This window comes from Bos indicus, chromosome 1, assembly GCF_029378745.1.
Source record: "Bos indicus isolate NIAB-ARS_2022 breed Sahiwal x Tharparkar chromosome 1, NIAB-ARS_B.indTharparkar_mat_pri_1.0, whole genome shotgun sequence".
NCBI lineage: Eukaryota > Metazoa > Chordata > Mammalia > Artiodactyla > Bovidae > Bos > Bos indicus.
Window position 1 is genome coordinate 10,999,168 of NC_091760.1, and position 21,886 is coordinate 11,021,053.

General features: G+C 42.1%; 1 protein-coding gene and 1 non-coding gene across 8 annotated transcripts in view; both read left to right on the forward strand.

Annotated features, from left to right (window-relative positions):
• APP (amyloid beta precursor protein) overlaps nucleotides 1-21,886 on the forward strand; it is a 312,816-nt gene that overhangs the window by 76,915 nt on the left and 214,015 nt on the right. For all 7 annotated transcript variants that reach the window (XM_019960087.2, XM_070786121.1, XM_070786128.1 and 4 more), the window contains exon 3: nucleotides 18,175-18,304. In XM_019960087.2, coding sequence (XP_019815646.1) covers nucleotides 18,175-18,304 — 130 coding nt within the window. The remainder of the gene's footprint in view (nucleotides 1-18,174; nucleotides 18,305-21,886) is intronic.
• Nucleotides 17,429-17,501, forward strand: TRNAR-CCU (transfer RNA arginine (anticodon CCU)). The gene has a single exon. It is a non-coding gene; the product is annotated as a tRNA-Arg (tRNA).

Below are 21,886 nucleotides of genomic sequence, written 5' to 3' on the forward strand. Positions count from 1 at the left end.
AACAGAACTCAACTCTGCTGGCACCCAAGACTTCCAGCCTCCAGGACTGTGAGAAGATAAATTCCTGTCACTTAAGCCAACCAGTTGATGAGTTTGTTACGGTAGCCTGAGCTAAGACTGGGACTTACTTTAACTCCTTTGGGCAAAAGGATTATAGGCTCAAGGTGTCACTGAGAATTACAGTTCCTAAAGATCCTGCTTTATAAAACATTTTAACCAACACTTGTCCCTGACTCAGCATGAGTCATCATTTAGCAGCTGCTTGTGGACGGCCTGTTGTTGGCACAGAGACTGGGACTGAATGAGGCTGATGCTCGGCACTGCTTCCTGCACTGACAGTGAAGTGAAAGGCACTCAGTCCTGTCTGACCCTTTGCGACCACATGGACTCTACAGTCCACGGAATTCTCCAGGCCAGAATGCTGGAGTGGGTAGCCTTTCCCTTCTCCAGGGGATCTTCCCAACCCAGAGATCAAACCCAGGTCTCCCGCATTGCAGGCGGATTCTTTACCAGCTGAGCCACAAGGGAAACCCCTCATAAAATGACAGAGCCCCCTCCATAAAATGACCTTGGGGTCCTCTCCTGCAGAGACTGTTTCTTTCCATTGACAGAATTCCAAAGAAATTTTTAGCAAGAATTGAGGGTTGTTGGCCCATCATCCACATTTGCCCTGAGTTTATTTTTGCCCAGTTAAGATGCAGGTGCTGTGATAACGCTCAATAAACATATAAACATGGTCTTCAATATTCAGTTAAACCTACCAAATGATCACTAAATACACTCCCTGAAAACAGGAAGCAAACCCTAGATTATTCTTTATGTGACCCTGTGGTAATACATTCTGTTGAATTTTTTTTTTTTTTAGTAGTACTCTTCTTCTTTTTTTTTTTAAATTTTTACTTATTTCTTTTTGTTTGGCTGTGTTGGGTCTTATTTGCAGCACATGGGAGCTTTAATCTATGTTGTGGTATGAGGAATCCTTGATTGCCGCATGTGGGATCTAGTTCCCTGACCAGGGCTAGAACCTGGGCCCCCTGCATTGGGGACCTCAGAGTCTTCGCCACTGGACCACCAGGGAAGTCCTAGCTCTACCGTTGCCTGTTGATGAACTGTGTCTTCCAGCAGTTACCCCCTCCCCTTCAGTCTTGGTTGGACATGAGACTTGTTTTAACCAGCAGAATGGAATGGTAGTGACACTGGTTTACTTCTGGGTGTGAGACTTAAGAAGGCCTGGAAATTTCCCCTTTTGCACTCTGGGAAGGAAGCCATGGGGAGAAACCCGAGTGGAAGAGAATGGAGGCCCTCATTCAGTTGCCCTTCCTTGCGATACTCTAGCTGATAGCATGTGAAGAAGAATCACTTGGTCAATTCACAGAGTTGTCAGGAGTTCTAATTATTATGGTGCAGTTTGCCTCTAAGTTGGCTCCCAAAGTGCTCACCTCCCCTCTGGAATTCACATCCGTGCATAGTCTCCTCCCACTGTGCAGGAGGATGCTACAGAAAAGATGCATGTGATGTTTGAAGCTAGATCATAAAAGGCACGTGGCTTCTACCTTGCATACTTTTGCTGTGTTGGAAGCCAGCCGCCGGGTCGTGAGGATACTCAAGCAGCTCCGGAGACATGTACATGTGCTAATACGGACCTGAGTGTTCCTGCCAGCAACCAACACTCACTTGCCAGGCAACTAGGAAACTACTTGGAAGTGGATCCTGTAGTCTAGTGAAGGCTTCATTTGACTGGAGCCGTAGCTGACATCTTGACTGCACCCTTTTACAAGTCAGGATCACTCAGCTAAGCCACTTCCAGATTCCTGACCCACAGAAACTGTGAGATAAGAGATGCTTCCTGTTTGAAGCTACTAAGTTTGGGGATAGTTTGTGTGCAATAATAGATGACCACAACAGACGCTCCCTTGATGATTGTTTGTGGTCCTCTGGTAGTCCTCTGGTAGAAAAAAAATTCCTTCATTCTATACTAGATGGAGAAAGTGCTGCCATCACAGAAACAATTTGAAAATAACTATATAAATTATTCATCATCTAACAGCCTACAGTGGCCACTTGCCTTAAGGAACTATTATATTATCTAGCCATTGGTCTCAGGAATCTAGGAGTCTTATAAATATAAGTAGATCCAAACTAGGATAGTATTCCCCTCGAAACATATGTTATAAAGGCTAGGAAGAAAAATTAGAATTTTTAGATTTTGTTGTCCTCTTTCTTTTGGATGAAATGAGACTTTAAAAAATAATGTTTTATTTAAACTAAAGGCTTTAGGTTGAGAGAAGAAAAAATTGAAAATACACTTCAGTTCTTCGTCTGAAGTATCATTCCATCCCCAATTTTTTCTTCTTATACCAAATTTAATTCAGGCCAATTGAGCAAATATTTACTGATTCAGGATAGGATTTTGTGTAAAGTGTTGCTGAGTGGCCAGACATCATTCTTGGCTCACAGAAAGTGAAAGTGTTCGTTGCTCAGTGATGTTTGCTTCTTTGTGACCCAATGGACGTTAGCCCGCTAGGCTCCTCTGTTCATGGAATTCTCCAGGCAAGAATACTGGAGTAGATTGTCATGCCGTCCTCCAGGGGATCTTCCTGACCCAGGGCTTGAACCCAGGTCTTCTGCATTGCAGGCAGATTCTTTACTGCCTCTGTTGGCTCTTAAGGAGCTTCTAAGTATACAATGAGATAAACTGAGAAAAGAATTGAGGAAATTGAAAATGTGGATGAGGCTGTGAAGTAGACGATTTTGATTGTGGGGATTTGGGATCTAACCCTAGAAGTGAGTAAGGGCTATGTGATTATTTTCAGCAAGACTTTTCTGCTCACGATACTAATAGAAAGATTAACCTATATGCAAGGGTGATCTGGATTGAGAAGAGAAGGGGATTCAGGGAACTTCCCTGGTGGTCCAGTGGTTAAGAATCCCTCTTGCAGTGCAGGGGATGTGGGTTTGATTGGTGGTCGGGGAACTGAGATCCCACATCCCAGGAAACAACTAAGCCTGAGAGCTGCAAAAACAACAAAAATCCTGCATAATGCAACTAAGACCCAGCACAGCCTAAATAAATAAATATTTAAAAAGAGAAGGGAATTCAAGTCTCAAGATGCTAGTGTGAAAGGCATGGGAAAGATGATCCTGCCCATCGCTCTTGTATAGATGAACACATATGTGATACCTCAATTCAGTTCAGTTCAGTCGCTCAGTCGTGTCCAACTCTTTGCAACCCCATGGACTGCAGCACGCTAGGCATCCCTGCCTGGAGAATTCCTCACCACCTCCCGGAGCCCATCTCATCCTTTGTTGTCCCCTTCTCCCCTCTTCAATCTTTCCCAGCATCAGGGTCTTTTCAAATGAGTCAGTTCTTCGATCAGTTGGCTTAAATATTGAGTTTCAGCTTCAGCATCAGTCCTTCCAGTGAATAGTCAGGACTGATTTCCTTTGGGTTGGATCTCCCTGCTGTCCAAGGGACTCTGAAGAGTCTTCTCCAACGCCACAGTTCAAAAGCATCAATTCTTCGGCGCTCAGCTTTCTTTATAGTCCAACTCTCACATCCAGATGCTGGTACAAGGGAACTCTTAGGGTCAAGTGCAGTGAAAGGGAAGCATGGGCCTCTCTTTTGAACCTGCATTCAAATGCAAGCCTTCACTCTGACACCTGAGCAGTCCAGGAAAGCTGCCTAACGGATCTTAGACTATGTCCCACCTTTATGATAGGAGCGCACAGGTGTGTATTGTAAAAGTTAAATGTTGTCAGTTAAATGAGAAATTATAAAAGTCTGAGTACTGTTCTTTCTCTTGTTGTAAGGAAAAAGTTAAAACACAGGCTCTTTGACCCTCTCTAATATGCAAAGTACCTTCTGGGACTTAGGGGTGTAGAGCAGGTGTCAGTGACTCTGCTTGCTTATGCTGGGAACAGGTCTCTGGAGGGAGTTTGAGCAGGTTAAGCCTTGAGCACTGGCTGAGATTTCCAGCTGGGAAACTTATGCGCATATGGCTTTGCTTCTAGTCTCTTCTATTAGATTATGGCTATCCTTTCTTTTTCCTAAGTGTTTTCTTTTCCACAATTAACAGTATGTGTTTTCTGTTTCTTACCTCCTTGCTCTAAATGAACAGTTGTTTTGTCTATAAATTAACAGAATCATAAGACAAAGCACACCAGTGCCTGGCCCAAACAAAAGCTGATGAGTTGAACAAAGCAATTTCCTTTACCCAACTGTCTGCTCTAAAATATATAACCCCAGACAAGACTTCTTTGTCAACTTTGCTGTCTTTGTTTTTTAGTTATGTGAAGTTAAAATTAATTGAACACATGTGGTCCTTTTAATCTAATCAACTTTGAGGGCATATGGGAGACATGCTGCTATTGTAGAAACTGAAATATTCTTGGCCATTATTATTTTGCTGTGTGTGCCGTCCACCTTTGTGGGCTTAAAATTGACCCAGAAATGACAGGCACCTATGAGTAGTTGTTTTAGTATTTGAAAGATGCAAAAATTCATATTATGTGAAAATTTTTTGAATAGAGGTACCCTACCTGTATATGAGTTCAGTTCAATTCGGTTGCTCAGCCGTGTCCAACTCTCTGTGACCCCATGGACTCCTGCACACCAGGCTTCCCTATCCGTCACCAACTCCCAGAGCTTGCTCAAACTCATGGATTTTCTAGTAGTCATGTATGGATGTGTGAGTGGGCTTCCCTGGTGGCTCAGCTGGTAAAGAATCTGCCCTAAATGTGGGAGACCTGGGTTTGATCCCTGTGTTGGGAAGATCCCCTGGAGAAGGGAACTGCTACCCACTCCAGTATTCTGACCTGGAGAATTCCATGGGCTGTTATGTATAGTCCATGGGGTCGCAAAGTGTCAGACATGACTGAGCACCTTTCACCTGTGCATGAGTACAGATACATGTTCTGCATTATTGGTCTGTATAGTTATAAGGATTGCTTGCACAAACCATAGGATTCAGAGGTGAAAGAGATGAAATCAGTCTGGATATTTCTTTGCACACCATTAATCATTTTTAATCAGATTAATGTTTCATGTAACTTTGTCCTTGGTACTCTCTAGCTGTTTCCTAAATGCATACTCAATTATTACGTATTTGCAGTAATATTATGGACTTTTATATTTGACCTCTTATTTATTAAAACTGTTTTGCCTGTATTGTATTTTTCTTTCTTCTTTTTAGCTTTACTGAGATAGAAATGACAAATAATCTTGTGTAGACTGGGCACTTGACACACGTATATATATCAGTGCTGCCCTCTCAGCTTGTCCCCGCCTCTTTCCCCTGCTGTTCTTTACGTGTGTTCTATTCCTGCCCTGCAGACAGGTTCATCAGTACCTTTTTCTAGATTCTCTATAAATGCACTAATATTATGATACTTGTTTTTCTCTTTTTGACTTCACTCTATATGACAGACTCTAGGTTCATCCACATCGCTGCAAGTGACCCAATTTTGTTCCTTTTATGGGCTTTTTTAAAGCTTGTTTGTTTATATGCATTTAAAATTTTTATTTTGTATTGGAGCATACTTGGTTAACAATACGTTGGACATTTTAAAAATGAGAAAATGAGCCCTAAGTTAACAGAAAGACAGTGAGGATCTTGGCTATATGTGGACACATCTATTTGTGTCTTCAGTCGTGTCCTGTCCTGTTTATTTTGGTATACCCCTCCCGCGTTTGTCTCTACATTCAGCATGTTGGTATAATAGTGACTCATACTTTAAACAGGGTTCTTGCACAATATTTCCCAACTCTGTATGAATGTATGCATATGACAGTATATTTACATACAGTGTCAGAAACAGACTTGGACCACATTAATGGGAAATAGGCTGGTGCCCTGAAGCGTTTTCTGTCCCTTGCTCTTAGATGAGGTCGTCATTGTGAAAACACAGCAGTGCACGTCTTTCCCATTATTGCAGTGGTGTTTCATCAGCTGTGTCTTGCCTCTCAGCTCTTCATTAAGTTGTAATCAGAGAGCAATTTCAGCTTCCAGTTCTCTTTTCCAATTAAATTAGATATAGCCTCTAATATCTCTCATTATTACAAGAATATATGTTAAGAAACAGTTTGAGATGGGATTTTTCTTTGTATTCCAGAAAATTGTAGAGGAGAGACTATGTTATTTTAATCCAGAAAGAGAAATAGATTGACTTGGACATGCTTTGTTTCAGTTTTGATGCTGAAGTGAAAGTTATTTAGAACTGAGAATTAGTATGCTCTCTGCATACTCAGAGCTGTCACCAATTTGAGGTTTTTTTTTTTTTTTTTAAGTTTATGATATATTTTCTTTTTAAAAAAAAATATTTGATCCAAGTATAGTTGATTTACAATGTTGTGTTAATCTGTGCTGTACAGCTAAGTGGTATGTGGAATCTAAATTATGACACAGATGGATCAGAAACAGACTTGAACACACACAGAAACAGACTGGGACTTCAGCTTTGTCATCAGTCCTTCAGTGAATATCCAGGGTTGATTTCCTTTAGGATTGACTGGTTTGGTCTCCTTGCCGTCCAGGGGACTCTCAAGTCTTCTCTAGCACAATCGAAAGCATCAGTTCTTCAGCTCTCAGCCTTCTTTATGGTCCAGCTCTCACACTGCACATGACTACTAGGAAAACCATAACTTTGATTATACAGACTTTTGTCAGCAAAGTTACATCTCTGGTTTTTAATACACTGTCTAGATTTGTCATAGCTTTCCTTCCAAGGAGCAAGTGTCTTTTAATTTCATGGCTGCAGTCACCATTCAGAGTGACTTCAGAGCCCCCCAAAATAAAATCTCTTACTGTTTCCACTTGTATTTGCCATGAATTGATAGGACCGGATGCCATGATCTTAGTTTTTTGAATGTTGAGTTCTCCAGGGGATCTCCCCACCCAGGGATTCAACCCAGGTCTCCTGCATTGCTGGCGGATTCTTTACTGTCTGAGCCACTCAGGAAGTCCTTTTAAACTTTTGGTTCTTTTTAATTCAAAATTTCAAACATGTGTAAAAATAGAAAGAATAGTGTATTGTATTCCCTCTGTGCTCATCACTCCAATAATTATAAAATCTATTTGCTCTTGTTCTTGGAAAAGCCTGGAATCCCAGTTCTCTACCTTACCTCCAGATGCCATGCATTATTTTGGGCAAGCTCATCCCTTTTGCAGCTGTAAATTGATGAAGATAAAGTAAAGTAACACATGTTATTTATTGACTTCTGACTTACATGTTTAAAACACCATTTTAACAACACTGCATAATTTGTAGCATGTGTTCTCAGTCGCTTCAGTCATGTCTGACTCTTTGTGACCCTCTGGACTATAGACCACCATGCTTCTCTGTCCATGAGATTCTCCAGGCAGGAATACTGAAGTGGGTTGTCATGCCCTTCTCCAGGGCATGTTTCAGACTCTGGGATCAAACGCAAATCTCCCACATCTCCATCATTACAAGCAGATTCTTTACCACTTAGCCACCGGGGAAGCTTTTTTCAAAAAGAAATATCCTGGAGAATTTGATTAAAAGTTGATTGTTAAGTGTTGAAAGACCAGAAAGAACAGTAAGCAAATTCCTTTCAGAATTAGCATGAACGCACACAACCCTGACCATTAACCCTGTGTTCAGTCTTTTACTGGCCACATTTGATTTTGTGGTCTGGAAATATCCTTGGGCATTTGGTACCTGGTACCTGGTGGTGGTGGTTTAGTCAAGTTGTGTGTAAATACAACTTTTGGCATTCATTAATCCCTTGTCCCAGGTGGCCTGGTGCAAAATGATATTCCAAGGGGTCCCCTGTTTGTCCTTAATATTTCCAACGAAGGAACGTTTTTGTAGGACTCTAATAGTATGTATCTTAAAGATATAGTTTTTACATTTTTGTATATGTAAGTTCTTGGCTTTCTTAAATATCATCCATATCTTTTCTTGGTTTGCATATTTAACAACTTAAATGTCATCTTGTCTGAGATTAATATTTTTTCAATTCAGATAAACAGAGAAATGGAGACTCTAGGTTTTTTAAATTTAGAATGAAAATGTTCTGATGGTGACCAAGTTTTTAAGGTATTTTCCTGGGAAAGCTAATTATGTTACCAACCATAACCTTCTAATATGGATCGAAGATGGTTTCTACTCTACCTCTCCTGGTTGTTGGTATTTGAAATTTCTTCAACTCACTTAAATTTTTTAAATTTATGTACAGATAGATTTGCTGTCAAAGATACATATTTATATGGCCAGAGTAGTTAGCTGCTTGTTATAGATGCCTGGCCCAGTCAGATGGGCCCCCTTAGCCTAGGGAGAGCCTGACTTTTACATGTATTAACAATAATCCATTGCTTTTTTTATAATATACTGTTATTGGTAGGGCTTCTCTAGTGGCTCAGACAGTAAAGAATCTTCCTGCAACACAGGAGACCCAGGTTGGATTTCTGGGTTGGGAAGATTCCCTGGAAAAGAGAATGGCAACCCACTCCAGTGTTCTTGCCTGGAGAATTCCATGGAGAGAGGAGCCTGGTGATCTATAGGTCCTGGAGTCACGACTCCAAAGTTGGACACGACTAAGTGGCCACATCATACTTCAGAAAACAATGTTAGATGACACTGAGGTGCTTATTTTTCTCAAAAGCTTATGATCCAACACTAATATCATACCATTCAGGTTATCTTACATACACATTGATAATATCCAACGGGTGCTTAATATATGCTAGATTTCCCTATGTCTAATGGATTCTGAACTTAGCCAGAAATATTTGTTACCTGTTGATCAAGCACTCACTGTGCTGTTACAGTGCTGACCACCATTGAGGGAACAGAAAATGAATCATACAGTCCCTGCCTTCAAGGAGTGTGTGTATAGTCTAAGGGGGCAGGAAGGTGCATCATTATAATAGGTGAGTGGCCGGTGGTCAGATAAAAGTGATGGCATAAAGTGCTTTGGATTCAGAGATTGAAGAAGGGATCAAGAAAGGGAATATTAGTGAACCAACTTTTGAGCTGGGGCATTTTTCTTGGGTTTTGTTCATTCGGAAGGAAGAAGGTACCAGAATAGCTTATGTTTAAAAGGAGGGGGGCTTTTTAGACTTGGGCTTTTTAGACTTCACTGGTGGTACGGTGGATAGGCATCCACCTTCCAGTGCAGGGAACATGGGTTCGATCCCTGACCCAGGAAGATTCCACATGTCTCGGGGTAACTGAGCCTGTGCACCACAGCTACTGAAGCCCACAAGCCTTGCCTGCAACAAGAGAAGCCAGTGCAATGAGAAACCTCTGCACAACAGTGCAGGTAGCACCCTCCCCTCCCCGCCCCCAGCTCGCAACTAGAGAAAGCCCGCACGCAGCAAGGAAAACCCAGCACAGCCATAAATAAATACGTATTTAAAAGTGGGTGTGCTTATTGAAGGAGACCCATCACTCCTCACTGGAGTTACAGGTAATCAGGTGGTCCCTGTCTCATCCGCTCTGTATCTCTGTGACTTGGGTCCACAGACGTCTCCTCCTACTATCTCTCTCTGTCAATCTTATTTTCTTGCTTCTTCCAATTGCCTGCTTGCTGTCCCCTCATGGTTTTGCCAGGCACCACCTCTGGCTGTGACTTCCCCTGCCTGCCAGCCTTAGCTAACCAGAGCCTGGATGTGTTTGTTCACAACGCTTAAGCAAGGAGAACGTACTTGACAGAGTGCTTTCCTCTGGCTGTCATCAGCTTTGGGGCCGGAGCTGCAGAGTTAAAATATGGGCACTTAGGAAAGCTCTTGCTGAGAAAGGGGGTGGGGGCTGGAGGGCTGCAGAGAGGGGCAGGCATGTTGGCAGCCTCCTGACCAATTCAGCCAAGTTCATGAAGGTGGAGCACCTCGGGGAGGCTGCGAGTGGGGGTCTCATTGTATTTCCTGCCCGTGGAAAGTATATTTGCAACGGGGAGGTGGTGCACATATGTACTTAACCCGAATGTCAGGCACACTGCGATAAATACCAGAAAGCATTCCTGAAGTGGGCGAGAAGGATTCACATCTATTACGCTGTGAGTGGAGAAGGTTTGCCCACGGGGGAGGACCCTCATGGACCTAAGCATTTGAAGTGCAGAGTAAGGGTCTTAAGAAGAGTGTGCTTGTTGCACAGTGAGTATGTTTATTCAGTGACTGCCTTGTGTAATTTTTAGGAACTGTGGACTGTCTGCTTTTCAAGGAACTGACCCAAGCCTAAATTTGCTTCTGCTATAAGTATTGATTACTGAAGCTCTCATCATCTGAATTTTTTTATAATTAAAAAAATAGTGATCAGTGGAATCAAATAGGAGACATTTTGGAAAAGGATGGGGGCCCTATAAAAATCAGGCTTTGCTAATACCTGCTGTTTTAGCAAATTCTCAGCAATGCTTGTTGTGTGAGCACACCGTGATGCAACATACAAATGAAATAGCTTAGGGATCTCAGATATTTTATTTCCTATGTTAAGGCATGAGACGCCACAAAGAAAACATAGAATGCTTGTCATAAATTATTTGTCTCATAACGTAAAAATGCTTCTTTGTCTCTGGTCATATACTGGCACTGTTTAATAAAAAATGCAGTCCAACTCTTTGCAACCTCGTGGACTATAGCCCACCAGGCTCCTCTGTCCATGGACTTCTCCAGGCAAGAATACTGGAGTAGGTAGCCATTCCCTTCTCCAGGGGCTGTTCCTGATCCAGAAATAGAAACCGGGTCTCCTGCATTGCAGGCAGATTCTTTACCGTCTAAGCCACCAAGGAAGATATATAGTATTTCAAATTTTTGTCAGAAATCTCAGTATGGTTTATATTGTGGTTTTTTTTGTTAGGTTTTTCTTTCTGACTTGGAAGTTCCTTGTGCTTGTGGTAATCACTGTGCCTAATTGGAACTAGATGTACTTCAGAAGAAACTGCGTGTCTTTAATGTTTGGTGTGCCTCCCCCCTTTTAAATAAACTTCCTGAATTGAGAACAGCAATTTTTTATTCTCTTTGGCAAATTCGAATTAATAGCTCCTTGTCTCAGGATAAAAGTGGCTGCTTGGGTGGAAGTTGCCACTTCCCTTTTCATTGTTAAGCAGTAGGCAAACCATGCATGGGATTCATGTGGTTTCGCAATCTCCTCAAACTGTCGGTTAACAATCCCCAATGTCCCCGTCCTAGAGAAAGAAGGTGAAGCACAGGAAATAACACATAGCCCTAGATTTTAGGATGGAAACTGGAAGGAAATTCTGTGTTTGGCTGATCACTTTGTAGAGCTCTGGTGGCCTTCAGGGAATAAGCCCTGTCTTCTCTGATCATTTTGTTGTTATTGTTCAGTCGCTCAGTCATATCCAACTCTTTGTGACCCTATGGACTGCAGCTCACCAGGCTTCCGTGTCCTTCACCATCTCCTGAGTTTGCTCAAACTCATGTCCATTGAGTTGGTGATGTCACCCAACCATCTCATCCTCTATCACCCCCTTCTCCTCCTGCCCTCAATCTTTCCCAGCATCAGGGTCTCTTCTGATGAGTCTGCTCTTCATATCAGGTGAAGTTTTGGAGCTTCGGCTTCAGCATCAAACTTTCCGGTGACTATTCAGGATTGATTTCCTTTAGGACTGACTGTTTTGAACTCCTTGCTGTCCAAAGGACTCTGAAGCGTCTTCTTCAGCACCACAGTTGGAAAGCATCAGTTCCTCAGCACTCCTTCATCTTAACTGGTCCATGTGCAGTTCACTCTGCTAGAAAATTACCCACCAAATAAGTTACTGTTTTTTGCACCAGTTATTACCTTAGGACACTGAGATGGAAGGCATGTGAACCAGCCATATACGTATATACATATTTTTTTCTTATCAATATGTACCCTACAGATAGTTTTTTGGTTTTGAATTAAAATGAAGAAAATATGACTTGACTGTGCCTCCTGAAGGCATAGTCCTCCTTGGTAGAAAGCGAAGGCTCCTGAGAAAAGCCTCAGCAGGGTAGTATTTCTGTGAAGTGGCAGCTGGAACCCCTTTAGAAAAATGCAGTAACTCACACTTTACTGCACACAATGTCGTGTCCCTCAGGGCAAGCTCTCTGGTGTCACAGAGTTTATGACTCATGAATGCTGTACTTTTTGTGATGTAATAAACAAGACGAGGTGGTGGGAGAATTATATTCCTGTCCCAAAAGCCACTTCACCTTTTATTCTGTTGGAAGAAAAAGCCATGGGGATATTAAATTTTAGTGGCATTTTCAAGTTGAACATTGTCTGTGACGGAAATGCATGCGTTGAAGTGTTAAGCTACTTAAGAACAAAATAAAATCAGGGGAAGGAGCTGTTTCCGTGTAGAGCTAAGTTGCTGGCGAGGGTTTTGGAAGAGTAAATTTCTCAATATGCATCCAGGATCTGATTTACATATCCGTCTCTGTGTGTTTACATAGCTTGTTCCTCCTGGATTGAATTTGCCTCAGACTACACTGACCAGCGGCTCTGTTTTTTAGAGCAGTTTTAGATGCTGCTCTAAAAAACAGTTCTCTTGTGGCTCAGCTGGTAAAGAATCCACCTACAATGTGAGACCTAGGTTCTATCCCTGGGTTAGGAAGATCCCCTGGGAGAAGGGGAAGGCTACCCACTCCAGTATTCTGGCCTGGAGAATTGCATGGACTAAGGGAAATCCTGGTAAAGACAAGCGTATTGAGCCATTTGGTCCGTTAGGATCCCCGTGACTCAGGGCCTGTGTTTCATCGTTATTACCACGTGTTTTGTGAGGGACAATTGGAAGCTGCCTGCCAGACTTTGAGTAATATCAGCATACTGCAAAGTTACTATGATCAGGGGAACTGGTGTGTAATTCTTCAAAAGGTCTGATTATCTCTACGAACATATTATATATAGGGAAGAAGTGCTCAACATTTTTTTAAAAAATGAGATAAAATTACCTATATTTTTTAATTGAAGAGAAGATGTGTGGAAAAGTATCAAAGGAGAGTGCCTGGGAGAAATTTGAAAGTAGAGACTGCTGCTGTTGCTAAGTCGCTTCAGTCGTGTCCGACTCTGTGTGACCCCATAGACGGCAGCCCACCAGGCTCCCCCGTCCCTGGGATTCTCCAGGCAAGAACACTGGAGTGGGTTGCCATTTCCTCCTCCAATGCGTGAAAGTGAAAAGTGAAAGTGAAGTTGCTCAGTCGTGTCTGACTCTTAGCGACCCCATGGACTGCAGCCTACCAGGCTCCTCCGTCCATGGGATTTTCTAGGCAAAAGTACTGGAGTGGGGTGCCATTGCCTTCTCCAAAAGTAGAGACTAGTTAGGATATATTCAGTCTACTACTATTGCTGACATCACTTAATCCGTGATAGAGGAACAGAGATGGTTTTTTAAAGTAATTGAAGTAGTTTGTGAAATATTTGGGATCTTAGGGTAAGAGTACAGCATTTTGAAGATAAACTTTTGTTATAAAGTGTTGCTAAATGAACTAAATTATGTAGAATCTTAACGAAGTAATCACATAACATTTTATCAATAATAAAATATTCCTGTTCAGTAGAAAATTGCCTGAAATTTTATCTGTGATTGTTAGCACTGTAAAATCACAGATGATAACCACTCTGTCACTGCACTTTACTAGCACAGGGCTCGACACATCATAGGTACTCAGTAAAATTTTAGTCAGTTGGATAGTCCCTGGGATTCTCTAGGCAAGAACACTGGAGTGGGTTGCCATTGCCTTCTCCGATGCATGAAAGTGAAAAGTGAAAGTGAAGTCGCTCATTCGTGTCCGACCCGCAGCGACCCCATGGACTGCAGCCTTCCAGGCTCCTCCATCCATGGGATTTTCCAGGCAAGAGTACTGGAGTAGGGTGCCATTGCCTTCTCTGAGTCAGTTGGATAGTACCCATACATTAAGGTAGGGGTTTTCATCCATTAAAAACTTACTGAAACTGTACAATGTACCAGTCACTATTTTAAGTTCTGGGAGGGGAACAGTGAACAAGAAAAATACAAAGTTGATGCCCTTGTTGAGCTTATATTCTAGAAGGAAAGACAGACAATAAACGATGCAGGACACGGGTTTGATCCCTGGATCAGGAAAATCCCCTGGAGAAGGGAATGGCAACCCACTCCACTATTCTTGCCTAGAAAATTCCATGGACAGAGGAGCTGGTGGTCTGTGTAGTCCATGGGGTCACAAAGAGTCAGACACGACTGAGTTACCTTTTCACTTTCACACTGACCAGCGCTCTTTTTTTTTTAGAGCAGATTTAGATGCTAGCAAAATGGAGAGGGAAGTGCAGAGATTTCCTCTGTACCCCCTGCCCTGACTCATGTGTAGCTTCTCCCTTTTTCTCAACATCCCCCAGCAGAATAGTACATTTTGTACACTATTTATTTACGTATATTTCTTTTTGGCCGCTCTGGGTGTTTGTTGCTGGTCTTGGACTTTTCTCTAGTTGTGTCAAGCTCAGGCTACTCTTTGTTGTGGTGCGTGGGCTTCTTGTGTCTGTGGCCTCTTGTTGCAGAGCCCTGGTTTTAGGCATTCAGGCTTCAGTAGTTATGGCCCAGGGGCTTGGGCTTCCAGGATGGCTCATCGGGTTAAGAATCTGCCTACAATGCAGGAGACTTGGGAGACGTGAGTTCGATCCTTGGGTCAAGAAGAGATCCCCTAGAGGAGGAAATGGCAACCTACTCCAGTTTTCTTGCCTCAAAAATCCCATAGGCAGAGCAGTCTGGTGGGCTGCTGTCCATGGGATCACAAAGAGTCAGACAGGACTGAGCACAGCACACAACAATAATGGGCTAAGTTGCCCCGAGGCACGTGGGACCTTCAGTCCCCAACTAGGGATCAAACCCATGTACCCTGCATTGGCAAGTAGATTCTCAACCACTGTGCCACCAGGGAAGTACCATTGATGAACCTCCATGGACACATCAGGATCATCCAAAGTCCGTAGTTTACCTTAGGGTCCACTCTTGGTGTTGTACATTCTATGAGTTTGGACAAATGTATAATGACATGCATTCACCACTACAGTATCGAGTATAACAGAGAATAATTTCACTGTCCCCCAAATCCTTTATGCTCTTCCTGTTCATCCCTCCTTCCCCTTAATCGCTGGTAACCACTGGTCTTGTTACTGTCGCCCTGGTTTTGCCTTTTCCAGAATGCCACATAGTTGGACTCACACATGTATTTTCACACTGGCTTCTTTCACTTAATAGGCAACTAAGATTCCTCTATTGGAGAAGGAAATGGCAACCCACTCCAGTGTTCTTGCCTGGAGAATCCCAGGGACGGGGGAGCCTGGTGGGCTGACGTCTATGGGGTCGAGTAGAGTCGGATACGACTGAAGTGACTTAACAGCAGCAGCAGCAGCAGCAGCAGCAAGATTCCTCTGTGTCTCATGGCTTTATAATGCCTTTCTTTTTCCTGCTGGGTAATCCGTTGTCTGGATGGACCACAGTTTTCACTCATTTCAGTGCCTTAATTTTTTAATAGATTTGGCCTCGGGGTTGGGATAGGATAAGGCAAGTGAGGCACTCAGGAATTAAGATAAGTCATATTTTCCTGCACTATTTAAAGGTCAAAAATTAATGCCCCAACTCCACAGTGAACAAAAGATCAACATTTTAAAGACAGAAAGTTCCCTCTGAACGTCACTGACAATCATTAGCAAAATTCCTTCTATCCATAACCCACACTGTGGACAGTATCTTCGTGCTCTGAAACCTGCTTCTTCCCCAAAGTCACTGCTTCTCTCAAAGCCTTCTCAGGTCATTCTTTCCTTGCAGCCCTCCCAGCATTGACATAGGGATATCTTCCTTCTCCTGAATTTTCATTTCCAAACCATACTTTCCTCCTCCTCCCTAAAAAACATCCCCCACCCAACCTGTGGATGGACTAGTTCCCACCTGTCCTCCACCTGTTGGAGGCATCCACAGGGCTCTTTCTGCCTCAGGGGCATCCCCCTCAATCCTCAAAGATTTTAGGCCCTCACTCTCTGTCATTCAGCCAACTGCATCTTTAGTCATTCTTAGCTGATTTTGATATCAACCTAGATGTTCCAAGATTCCAGTTTCTCTGTTCCTTGGTTTTTATTCCTCCAGTGACCTTGCTTTCATCATTCTTCAGCCATTCCCTCTGAAATTCATATTATAGTCCTTGCAGATACCAGTGACTGTACCTCCTCCAGAATCTTAATTTCAACTCTGACTGTCCAACTAATGCTTCTATCCAACCCACTTTTTTTTTTTTTGGTACCTTTAGGACAGAATTCTGTAGCCCACAGCAGGACTCATTGATACTACATTGATTTGGCTGTGATGGGTTTTAGTTGCTGCATGTGAGATCTTTCATCTTAATTGAGGGGACTGATCAGGGATCAAAGCCAGGCCCCTTACTTTGGGAACGTGGAGTCTTAGCCACTGGACCACCAGGGAAGTCCTAATACTACAGTCTTTGAACTGTGTATCCCACTCTTCCTGCATCCCCACTTTAGATTCTGTTATAACCCATCATTATAGCCATTTCCTTGCTTCTGTCCTCAGTTCTCTTATATTTTCTCTCTTCATTGTATTTAACTGGCAAAACAGCAACTCTGGTGACATGCAAGATTTATACAAGGGCAAGACCATTTTAGAAACAAATTTTTATGTTTCTGTTTTTCCTTCAAATCTCTTCTCATTATTATTAATAAATAGAAGTGATCTGATATTTTCATAAACCCATTTCAGTTTATCAAGTTTTACATTTCTTCCAAGTGTTCAGTAAACACCATGATTTATTGAGAACAGTAATCAGAGTGAAGAGCTGTAGTTAGTTATCAAGGGAAGAGATTCATAAATGCAATTCTTTATCTAAAGATTCATGATAACTTTTATAAATTATTCTTATGTAAATTACTTTGAACAAAGAGAGGAATTTTTACAGAGAGAGCTTGCTATGCGTCATATCCTGTGTGTGAAATGTTTGCCTAGTTGACTAAGACAGGGTTGGGTTGAATTTCAGTCACGGTAATATTCTCAGGTGTATTTACCACAACATTATTTAGGGGAGATATCCCTGGTGATCCAGTGGCTAAGACTTTATGCTCCCAATGCAGGGGTCTGGGGTTTGATCCCTGGCCAGGGAACTAGTTTCCATGTACTGCAGCTAAGACCTGGTACAGTCAAATAAATAAATAAGAATATTTTTAAAAATTATTTTGGGCATTACAGACTATCTTCACACCCATTTACTTTGCATTGAAATGACCCCATACTTTTAATAGGGCCCCCCGGCAACAGACTACAGTCCATAGGGTCACATTGAGCAGGACTGAGTGACTTAGCACACTCGCACCTCCTCCCTTTCTTTTTTATCTCCCCTAGAAAATATGTTTGAACAGAGAAGTCTGGCAGGCTACAGTCCATTGGGTCGTACTAAGATACAGCTAAGTGACTAAACCACAAAACCACTAGAAAATAGGTTAAAGGACTTCTTTGGTGGTCCAGTGGTTAAGACTATGTGCTCCTAATGCAGAGGTCCCAGGTTCGAATCCTAGTCAGGGAACTAGATCCCACGTGCTGCAGCTAAGACCCAGCACAGCCAAATAAATTAAAAAAAGAAAAAAAAATGTTAAGCTGGAATGGGCGTTTATAAAGTAGGAGTACGTGTAAAGTAAAAGTTAGATTGTGTCATGTTTTGAGTGAACGATCGTTTTCTTTACCCTGAATTCCCCAAAAGTGTTAGTCACTCTATCATGTCCAACTCTCTGTGACCCCGTGGATTGCAGCCGACCAGGCTCCTCTGTCCATGGAGTTTTCCAGGCAAGAATACTGGAGTGGGTTGCCATTACCTTCTCCAGGTGGGTCTTCCCAATCCAGGGATCAAACCCAGGTCTCCTGCATTGCAGGCAGTTTTGTTTTTTTTTTTTAACTGTCTGAGCCACCAGGGAAGCCCAAGCTTGCCTACCGAATATATAGAGCCAGCCTGTATATATACATACCGAATATACAGAGCCAGCCTGAATGTGTAGGGCCAGCCTGTATATATATAGGCTGTATGTACGTAGATACCAAATGTGTAGGGCCAGCCTGTATATATATATATAGGCTGTTTGTACATAGATACCGAATGCATAGGGCCAGCCTATACCCCATGGGATAACAGCTGTGGTTCATCGGGTGCCTGTGTGCCAGCCCTGCCTCAGGTAACAATGTACCCTCTCTGTGTGCTCTCCCAGGTCTACCCTGAACTACAGATCACCAATGTGGTGGAAGCCAACCAACCAGTGACCATCCAGAACTGGTGCAAGAGGGGCCGGAAGCAGTGCAAGACCCACGCACACATGGTCATTCCCTACCGCTGCCTGGGTGAGCTGACCGGCCTTGGAGCCGGCGTTGATGGGCCATGGGCTTTGGGCATAAACGGGAAGGATGCTCTAATTATTAGATCAGATATGCAGGCTCTTCCTTCAGCATATTGCCACTCTGTATTGGACTATATTTTGGACTCTTATTCAAGTATCCTGTGTCCTAACAATAAAGGAGCAGTATTTCCAGGCTTCCAGCCTCAGAATGAATTTACCTAGTGTGTTTATTTTAATTAAAAATCTTGGGCCTCTTCTACAACTGCTGAATGAAAATATCTGGTGGTGGGGCCCAGGAATCTTAGTTTCACTGATTTCTGTAGGTGATTCTCCTGTACCTGAATTGTCTAGAATTAGTAGAATTCACACCTTGTATGTTTCTTGACATATTCTTCATAGAAGAGAGAGCCTAATGTACATTTTGCTAATCCTTAAAAAGCGCTTTCTACAACAGCCCACCACTCTTCCTGTTTGATGATAACTGGGGAATTAGAGTTGAGCAAATTTTGTTATTCTGCTTACATCAAACTAGAGGAAGCAGTTTGATCACTCAGATTTAAATATGTGCTTTCACTTTTTACTGACTTTGACTTTAAACTGTTGTTCTAAAAACTGAGTTGCTTTATATGGTATTGTGTTTTTTCCTCTGGAAACACTATCATACTCCACATTTAATCTGTCTTGGTTATTAGTTTCTTCCTGCGTGATTTCTTTTTTTTTTTAATGTAGCTAGGCAATGGGGAAATCAGCAGCCTTTGATCTGATAGCCAGCATCTAGATGTTTTCCACAAGTATATTCATTGGCAAGGTGGTTGTAAATAAGGACATAGGGATTTATCTGAGAACAATGTGGACAAGTATTGATACACATTCCAACAATGTCTTGTAAAAACTAAAAAGGGTCTTTAAAAAAAAAGTCCCCAACAGCAAACTTAGAAATTCAGAATGACAAAGATTCTGTAATACTTGGGTCAAACATGAATGTTGTAAGAACCTATTGATTACTGTAGATGGCTGCACACACTTTGAGACATTAATAGGAAACTGGGCTAATCTCCAATGAATGAAGATTTCATCTGGTGGATTTATGATAAGATATGCAAAACCAGATTCTTAAACATTTGGCAGTTAAAGAGTTTCCTGGTTCCTAATTACAGAAGACAACACTTGTGATGTGTTTAGCCACTTTCCCAGGCCTGGTATAGTATCTGGTGTTAACTTAGCACATCAACAACACCTCTTCTTGACTACTCATGGGACTAGATGATCATTATATACTTCTAGTAGGCCTATATCCACATTATATACTTCACCTGGCCTATATGAACCTTTTATCATGTTTTCTCATTTTATGAATCTCTGGTATTTTTCTACTGAACCCAAAATTAGAGCTTAACATGACAGTGACAAGTGGATTACACGATGCCTCCAACTTTGTTACTGAGCTTAGATTAGAATTAAGAATTGTAGGTACTACCTCACTCCTAGGTGATGGCAAATTTTCCATAAGTTTTTTTTTTTTCCCCTGATTTTTCAAATTGAACAAAATATTCTTTAAATTGTGTAGTAGTAGTGTTACTTGCTGAGTTGTGTTCAACTCTGCAACCCCACTGGACTAGAGCTCACAGGGCTCCTCAATCCATGTTATTCTCCAGGCAAGAAAACTGGAGCAGGTTGCCATTGCCTTCTCCAGGGAATCTTCATGATTGAATCCAGAGATCGAACCCAGCTCTCCCACATGACAGGCAGATTCTTTGCCAGCTGAGCCACCAGGGGAATTCTGTAGTGCTTTACAATTTTCAAAAGTTTCACAGTCATGATGTCATATAATCCCATAACAACCCGTTTTTTGCCCTGCCCCATACTGTCCCTCCCTTTTCTCTCTTCCCACTGGTAGCCAGTAGTTTGTTCTCTTTATCTGTGAGTCTACTTCGCTTTTGTTTTATTCATGGGTTTGTTGTATCTTTTAGATTCCACATATAAGTGGTATCATACAGTATTTGTCTTTTTCTGTATGACTTACTTCACTTAGCATTAATGCCCTCCAGATCTATTCATGTTGTTGCAAAAGGAAAGATTTCATTCTGTATCTAAAAGTATTACAAAAGGTGGTACATAATATAACCCTAATGAATATGTCTTGCTTTCCGGAAAAGGAATAGAAAAACACGTGTATAATTTATGTATTTTTTTAATTCCATTCATACTGCATGGTCCCAATAGTTTGAATATTGTTTGTCTAGTTTTCTTCCTCTCCTTTCCCTTTTGTTCCTTTCTTCTTTCCTTCCCTCTTTGTGCCTCCCTAGATTGAACATCTGTTACACAGAGAGGTTATCAAGCATTTTGTAGTTGCATAGGGCACCCATTGAAATACTTACTCTGTGAGGCAGGTGATTGTTGGATTTTTCAGTCTCACTTCACTGGTACAAATATTGAAAGTCACCAAGATTGAATTTCTTGCAGTAACTCACACATCAGTTTAGCAGTAGAATCAGGACCAAAGCCCAAGGATTTTTGATTCGCAATCCAGCATTCCTTCCAGTATCAGCAGAAAATTGTATTAGAGCCAATAACCACCTGATTTATAAAATCAAATCATAGAGGAAAGACTATGAATTGGAGGCAATAACGAACACCTAAAAAAAATCCCACTGTAGATATGTCTCATAAAGGCCACAGCCATATCCCTAGAAGCTCCATGATTCTCTTCGTGTGATCAGGTGTCCACTTTATGGTGGGGATAGACAGCCTTCTTACATATGGGGCTTCTCAGGGGTGGTTTGTTGTTCACTAGCTAAGTCATGTCTGACTCCATGAACTGCAGCACGCCAGGCTTCCCTGTCCTTCACCATCTCCTAGAGTTTGCCCAAGCTCATGTCCATTGAATCGGTGATGCCATCCAATCATTTCATCCTCTGCCACCCCCTTCTCCTCTTGCCATCAGTCTTTTCCAGAATCAGGGTCTTTTCCAATGAGTTGGCTATTCGCATCAGGTGGCCAAAGTATTGGAGCTTCAGCATCAGTCTTTCCAATTTCAGGTGGCTCACTGGTAAAGAATCTGCTTGCCAATGCTAGAGACATGGATTCAGTCCCTAAGTCAGGGAGATCCCCTGGAGGAGGAAATGGCAACCCACCCCAGTATTTCCAGTATCCTGGAAAATCCCATGGACAGAGGAGCCTGGAGGGCTACAATCTAGGTACCACTGAGCGACTGAGCACACAGGAACATTTATGTGTTACCTCCTGCTTGAATAAAGAATTACCATAAGTACCATCTAAAATTGCTGGCTGTATCCAAATAAATCCTTTACACAAAAGAGATTATTTTATTAAAGTTAATTCTCAGACTACCTGGAAAGCAAAATAAGATTGTCTTTAATATTAAGCGTATTAAAATTCAAAACAAAGCTAGAAGAGAGAAAAATGCCTGTCACATTCAGCATGTAACCTTCCTGACCTTCTTATCAGGTGCAGGGAAAGTGCCGCCCTAGGTTGTTTTTCTCTAAGCCATGTATTTGCCGTGGGCATCCCTGCTCTACAGTGTCTTGTATCCCTTGTCTAGATGGAAAAAGTGCATTAGGTTGCT